Genomic DNA, 7,783 nt, shown 5'->3' with positions numbered 1-7,783 from the left:
CACAAAGGTTGGTGGAGTTGCGGATAGTGATGAGGATTGTCAGAGGATACTGCAGGATATAGATCGGTTGGAGACTTGGGCGGAGAAATGACAGATGGAGTTTAATGCGGACAAATGTGAGGTAATGCATTTTGGAAGGTCTAATGCAGGTGGGAAGTATACAGTAAATGGCAGAACCCTTAGGGGTATTGACAGGCAGAGAGATCTGGGCGTACAGGTCCACAGGTCACTGAAAGTGGCATTGCAGGTGGATAAGGTAGTCAAGAAGGCATACGGCATGCTTGCCTTCATTGGTCGGGGCATAGAGTATAAAAATTGGCAAGTCATGCTGCAGCTTTACAGAACTTTAGTTAGGCCACACTTAGAATATTGCGTGAAATTCTGGTCGCCACCGTACCAGAAGGACGTGGAGGCTTTGGAGAGGGTACAGAAGAGGTTTACCAGGATGTTGCCTGGTCTGGAGGGCATTAGCTATGAGGAGAGGTTGGATAAACTCGGATTGTTTTCACTGGAACGATGGAGGTGGAGAGGCGACATGATAGAGGTTTACAAAGTTATGAGCGGCATGGACAGAGTGGATAGTCAGAAGCTTTTTCCCAGGGTGGAAGAGTCAGTTACTAGGGGACATAGGTTTAAGGTGAGAGGGGCAAAGTTTAGAGGGGATGTGCGAGGCAAAGTTCTTTACACAGAGGGTGGTGAGTGTCTGGAACTTGCTGCCGGGGGAGGTGGTGGAAGCAGGTACGCTAGCGACGTTTAAGAGGCATCTTGACAAATACATGCATAGGATGGGAATAGAGGGATACGGACCCCAGAAGTGCAGAAGGTTTTAGTTTAGGCAGGCATCAAGATCGGCACAGGCTTGAAGGGCCAAATGGCCTGTTCCTGTGCTGTACTGTTCTTTGTAAGGAGCTATTCCAAGTGTTTGTAAGTGGATGGTTTTAAAAAAACCATGTTGAAAAGCATTTTGGAGCTGCAGCAATCTGAATTCAAAATCTCCACTCTTTTTGTCAGGAACTCCTCACTTCTTCCTATATTGGGTGATCCTCATAAATCTCAGTCTAAATTACTCAGAGTGCATTAGTAGTGCGAACCCAGGAAATCCTCAACTGCTATGCTGTGGCTCTTACACTGACAAATGCAATTAAAGCTGCTAGGAGCTCAGCACGCAGATCACAGGAAAATTCAATAACTAAGAAAATTGAGCCGGTAGCATTTCAAAGGTGCAAAAGCGGCAGAAACGACTCCCACCTGAATATCCTGTACTGTTTAAGCATCGCTAATGCAAAAAAATGGTGAGGAAATTCACCCCTTTAAATCTTGTTTCCCAATGAAGTATGCTAAGTCCATTTATGCATAATGTAACATAAGTAACTTAATTGAAATATTAATTATATTCAGTATTTTTTGCTTTTTTGAGGTATGGCTGGACAAAGTACACAGCTTTCTCTTTCGCAGATAGTTAAAGAAGTAGCACAACAACAACAACAACAGTCAGTAGAAGCAGAAAAAAACAAGAACATTCTTAGTAACTTGCAGGTAAATTGGTTTATATTGCATTGAGGGAACAAGATTTCAAGTTAATTTCTGTGTACCATGCATACTGTTCTGCAGTCAGGATATTACAAAATCAAGTGACAAAACATATATAGTGTGGATGCAAACCTGTTACAAGTAACTTGCTTTGCAAAGTTAAAATGAAAAGCAGTTGTTTACTACTTAATCCTCACAGAATGTATTCAGAAAGCTTGCACTGTTGTACAGATTTTTTAATAAATTAGTGTGGCCAAAAGGTGACTTTCCCCCCTATTCAATAGCTCCGTTGGCTTCCATTGGCCATCCTAACATGCAGAATTGCCTCTTGATGTGGAGCTATTGGATGTTAGGTCCTTTGCATATGCAAATAAGGGGGCTAAGACCTGCTCCAGAACCCATCTCCAAGATTGGTTTAACCTGAAGCAGCCCTAGGATCACCTGAAAAAGTAAGGAAGCAAATTACTTGACTATGGAGCCAGGAAGAGCAAGATTGCTCCTTCCAATCCCTCATTTAAAGAACATAGGCTGCTGCCAGTCACTGCTCCCGACCTAATCTCTACCCCCAACCTGATCATTAGACACCCCCACCCGAAACCCAATCATGTCCCCTGACCCACAACATATGTTCTTATTGCACCCCAGCCATGATCTATTCCCCACCCTGCTCTCTGATCTCCCTCCATCGCGCCCTCTGATTTGTCCACCCCACCATGACACTGATCACCTTGACCCAATCCTCATACTGGAAGGCCACTGCACTGCTGGTAGCGACCTGATCTTTGTTCACTCTTTGCCAACAGGTTCTTAGCGCTTTGCCGGCTTGCTGTCAATGAGGTCTGTGGCTGAATATGGGGGCGCCTCAGAACTTACTGTTTAGCCCTGTGCAATAATAGGCAAGCCTGAATTTCTAGGCCATTGTTCGTACCAAATGCTGTTCCTTTACCTGTTTAGCATTAAATGCAGTGACTGTTGGTTTATACCTGAGCTGAAATCTGATAGAATGTATTTTTATCTGCCTACCAATGATGAGAAGATCACATGACAGCATGTAATACTGTCCCCCTGCTTATAGAGGACACATTCATGTAAATGCAATCTGCCTGCAATACACAATGTCTGATATAATGTGTACATATATGTTTGTTAAAATGTTACGGCTCAGTGCAATGGTGGACACTGCATGTTGCAGTAAGTCAGAGTACAGACTACTAGGCTAGATGGGATTGAGGTTCACAAGGAGGAGGTGTTAGCAATTTTGGAAAGTGTGAAAATAGATAAGTCCCCTGGGCCAGATGGGATTTATCCTAGGATTCTCTGGGAAGCCAGGGAGGAGATTGCAGAGCCTTTGACCTTGATCTTTATGTCGTCATTGTCGACAGGAATAGTGCCGGAAGACTGGAGGATAGCAAATGTTGTCCCCTTGTTCAAGAAGGGGAGTAGAGACAGCCCTGGTAATTATAGACCTGTGAGCCTTACTTCGGTTGTGGGTAAAATGTTGGAAAAGGTTATAAGAGATAGGATTTATAATCATCTTGAAAAGAATAAGTTCATTAGAGATAGTCAGCACGGTTTTGTGAAGGGTAGGTCGTGCCTCACAAACCTTATTGAGTTTTTTGAGAAGGTGACCAAACAGGTGGATGAGGGTAAAGCCGTGGATGTGGTGTATATGGATTTCAGTAAGGCGTTTGATAAGGTTCCCCACGGTAGGCTATTGCAGAAAATACGGAAGTATGGGGTTGAAGGTGATTTAGTGCTTTGGATCAGAAATTGGCTAGCTGAAAGAAGACAGAGGGTGGTGGTTGATGACAAATGTAATGGAGTTTCGTTACTAGTGGTGTACCGCAAGGATCTGTTTTGGGGCCACTGCCGTTTGTCATTTTTATAATTGACCTGGATGAGGGTGTAGAAGGGTAGGTTAGTAAATTTGCGGATGACACGAAGGTCGGTGGAGTTGCCGAAGGATGTTGTAGGTTACAGAGGGACGTAGATAGGCTGCAGAGCTGGGCTGAGAGATGGCAAATGGAGTTTAATGTGGAAAAGTGTGAAGTGATTCACTTTGGAAGGAGTAACAGGAATGCAGAGTACTGGGCTAATGGGAAGATTCTTGGTAGTGTAGATGAGCAGAGATCTTGGTGTCCAGGTACATAAATCCCTGAAAGTTGCCACCCAGGTTAATAGGGCTGTTAAGAAGGCATATGGTGTGTTAGCTTTTATTAGTAGGGGTATCGAGTTTCGGAGCCACGAGGTCATGCTGCAGCTGTACAAAACTCTGGTGCGGCCGCACCTGGAGTATTGCGTGCAGTTCTGGTCACCGCATTATAGGAAGGATGTGGAAGCTTTGGAAAGGGTGCAGAGGAGATTTACTAGGATGTTGCCTGGTATGGAGGGAAGGTCTTACGAGGAAAGGCTGAGGGACTTGAGTTTGTTTTCGTTGGAGAGAAGGAGGAGGAGAGGTGACTTAATAGAGACATATAAGATAATCAGAGGGTTAGATAGGGTGGATAGTGAGAGTCTTTTTCCTCGGATGGTGATGACAAACACGAGGGGACATAGCTTTAAGTTGAGGGGTGATAGATATAGGACAGATGTTAGAGGTAGTTTCTTTACTCAGAGAGTAGTAGGGGCGTGGAACGCCCTGCCTGCAACAGTAGTAGACTCGCCAACTTTAAGGGCATTTAAGTAGTCATTGGATAGACATATGGATGAAAATGGAATAGTGTAGGTCAGATGGTTTCACAGGTCGGCGCAACATCGAGGGCCGAGGGGCCTGTACTGCGCTGTAATGTTCTATAAGTACACTGGTAAGGGTTCTCTATTTGGCCCTTATGTCTTCAACGTTTGTCTACCTATTGGGCAAGCATCGCTCTAACTTATTCTTAAATGATAATATGGTCTCTGCTTCAATTATCAACTCCAGTAGTGCATTCCACAGACTTTCAACCCAACATATAATAAGGCTTCTCCTGCTATCTGTCTTTAATTTCTTACATTTAATCTTACGTCAATATCTCCTCATTCTGGAACCTTCCAATGATCTAACTTATTCTTAAATGATGATATGGTCTCTGCTTCAATTATCAACTCCAGTAGTGCATTCCACAGACTTTGAACCCAATATGAAAAAAGGCTTCTCCTGCTCTCTGTCTTAAATTTCTTACATTTAATCTTATATCAATGTCTCCTCATTCTCGAACCTTCCAACTCTTTAAAAAAAGTCTATTTAAAGCTCCTCTGAACCATCCATTCATAATTTGAACACTTCTATCAAATCACCCAGCAATTTACTCTAACAAAATCAGCCCAAATTTTTCAAGGCTTTCTTCATAATTGTATTTTCCTCATACCAGTCAGTCCCCTGGTGAATGTGCACAGTATCATCTCTTGCCTCAACTTCCTTGCTATAATATGAAGCCCAAAACAGCACATAGTATTCCAACTGTGGTTGTAGTAAGGTTTTATTACATCTTGACTTTTATATACCTCTTTCCATAAAGTCGAGTATTCCAGTACCTTTTTTTATGGCGTTATCCATTTGAGATGCTGTGTATAATATAAGCCTACTTCATTGGCAATGCTCTGCACTTTGTCTGTGCAAGGCTCAAACATGGCACACACCTCACTTACAGAAGCAAAAATACTTCCATTAAAAATCTTCTCCCAATTATCTATACTTAGTTCAATGTTGAACTGTTGTTAATGCAGAGTTATGGGTGGAAATCATGCCAAAGAAACTATCCCCAAGAATATTCCCAAATTACCAATATACACTGATAAAGGGTATGATAGCGTAATGGTTATGTTGCTAATAATCCAGAGGATTTGGCTGGTTTTTAACATACCTGGCCAGGACTGGAGGGAGTCAGTAAAACGCAGGGAACCTGGGGGTGGGTGGGGGGCCCGGGGTACCCCTTACAATATGGAGTTTTAACTCCACAGCATGCACACAATGTCACTGATCATTTCCCCCACCTGATTGACAGGCTTATTTTCCATTTGGTAGGGATGCATTTCAGTGGAGGCTGCAGGCCAAGATCGTTCCATGTTCCCAGATTTGGGGCAGGGGATGAATCCTGGGGATGGGGCAGGTGGGGTAATGCTGAATCTGGGTTCCAGTTATGGGGGGAGGGCATGATTGGAGGCCTGGTGGGTAGGTCAGGGACATCATGGGGAAGGTCGGAGAGAGATCAGAAGGACTGTGAGGATGCCCGATTGCCTTGCACGCTATGATGTCACCAATTGGATCCCCACCTGGAAGCCAGCCTGTTTGACAGACTTAGCTTCCAGTTGCATGGGAACCAGTTTGGGGGAGGCCGCAGTACAAGGTAGGTCCATGCTTCTGGAATGGAGGGCAGCTGGGGAGGACACAGATCCCGGGGACGGGCAGTGTTCCTGGGAATTCGAGACAGGGTCAGGTACCGGGTTGCTTGAAGGTCTCAGTGGGGAGTCATAAGAATCAGAGGCCTTGGGCTGTGGCTGCAGTTGGTGGGTGGGGGTGGGGGGAGTCAGAAGCCTGGAGGGTGACTAGGAGACCTGGGGCGGGAGAGGTCAGAGACCTCTTGGGGAGATCAGAAGAACGGGGTTGGATATCTGAATGCGGGGGGTTGCCCAGGTAAGCACACTGGATCCAGTAGATAAGTGAAAAGGCACTCACCTCCTGCATCTGGCAATCCTCGCCTCAGTGTAGCTGCCTGATTTCCCGAGGCTCAGCAGTCCGCAGTTAAATTTCAAATCTTGAATAATAATGAGGCTTACAGGCTCATTATAACAGTGAAAATGCCTACCTGCTTCCTCGAAGTGGGTTGTCGCCCCCTTCACCCCCTTCCCGTCCTGCCTCCATTAAAATTGGGCGGGTTGAAAGGCGATTTGTGTCAATATTCAGGTTTTTAACACTTTAGCCTCCCACCCGACCCAATATATCCATTTTTTGAGGTTATAATTTCCCCTTTGGTTCCAAATCTCAACATGGCAGTTTGAGATTTTGAATTCAGTTCAACAAAATCTGGAAATAAAAAGCTGGTATCAGTCAATGTGAACGGGAAGATTGTTGTAAAAACCCAACTAGTTTACTCATGTCTGGGAATAAAACCTGCTGCTCATACCTGGTTTGGTCTGTATGCGACTCCAGTCCCACATCAACATGCTTGACTGTTGACTGCCCTCTGAAGTGGGCTAGCAAGCACTCAGATGTATCAAACCATCATCAGTGGTTCAAGAGGAAAAGCCACCACCACCTACTCAGGGCAGCTCAGATGGGCAATAAATGCCATCTTGGCCAGTAACACACACATCCTGAAAATAAATTGAAAAAAACCTCCTGCCATGCCAAACTGTGTGCTGAGGTAAAAGGGGTGGAGGAGTTGCATTACTGGTCAAAGAGGATATCACAGCTGTGCTGAAGGAGGGCACTATGGAGGACTCGAGCAGTGAGGCAATATGGACAGAACTCAGAAATAGGAAGGGTGCGGTAACAATGTTGGGGCTGTACTACAGGCCTCCCAACAGCGAGCGTGAGATAGAGGTACAAATATGTAAACAGATTATGGAAAGATGTAGGAGCAACAGGGTGGTGGTGATAGGAGATTTTAATTTTCCCAACATTGACTGGGATTCGCTTAGTGTTAGAGGTCCAGATGGAGCAGAATTTGTAAGGAGCATCCAGGAGGGTTTTCTAGAGCAGTATGTAAATAGTCCAACTCGGGAAGGGGCCATACTGGACCTGGTGTTGGGGAATGAGCCCGGCCAGGTTGTTGAAGTTTCAGTAGGGGACTACTTTGGGAATAGTGATCACAATTCCGTAAGCTTTAAAATACTCATGGACAAAGACGAGAGTGGTCCAAAAGGGAGAGTGCTAAATTGGGGGAAGGCCAACTACACCAAAATTCGGCAGGAGCTGGGAAATGTAGATTGGGAGCAGCTGTTTGAAGGTAAATCCACATGTGATATGTGGGAGGCTTTTAAAGAGAGGTTGATTAGCGTGCAGGAGAGACATGTTCCTGTGAAAATGAGGGATAGAAATGGCAAGATTAGGGAACCATGGATGACAGGTGAAATTGTGAGACTAGCTAAGAGGAAAAAGGAAGCATACATAAGGTCTAGGCGGCTGATGAAAGACGAAGCTTTGAAAGAATATCGGGAATGTAGGACCAATCTGAAACGAGGAATTAAGAGGGCTAAAAGGGGTCATGAAATATCTTTAGCAAACAGGGTTAAGGAAAATCCCAAAGCCTTTTATTCATATATAAGGAGAAAG

The 7,783-nt window shown here is 44.7% G+C and overlaps 1 protein-coding gene across 1 annotated transcript in view; it reads left to right on the top strand.

Annotated features, from left to right (window-relative positions):
- The first annotated feature begins 1,419 nt into the window (after positions 1-1,419).
- The window catches only part of LOC137374092 (coiled-coil domain-containing protein 122), an 84,872-nt gene continuing 78,508 nt past the window's right edge, over positions 1,420-7,783 (top strand). Inside the window, exon 1 of the mRNA XM_068039849.1 lies at positions 1,420-1,536. Within this exon, the coding sequence (XP_067895950.1) occupies positions 1,420-1,536 (117 nt within the window). The remainder of the gene's footprint in view (positions 1,537-7,783) is intronic.

The sequence above is a fragment of the Heterodontus francisci genome, chromosome 10, assembly GCF_036365525.1.
Source record: "Heterodontus francisci isolate sHetFra1 chromosome 10, sHetFra1.hap1, whole genome shotgun sequence".
NCBI classification, from domain to species: Eukaryota; Metazoa; Chordata; class Chondrichthyes; order Heterodontiformes; family Heterodontidae; genus Heterodontus; species Heterodontus francisci.
This window is presented reverse-complemented; position numbering and strand designations above follow the sequence as displayed.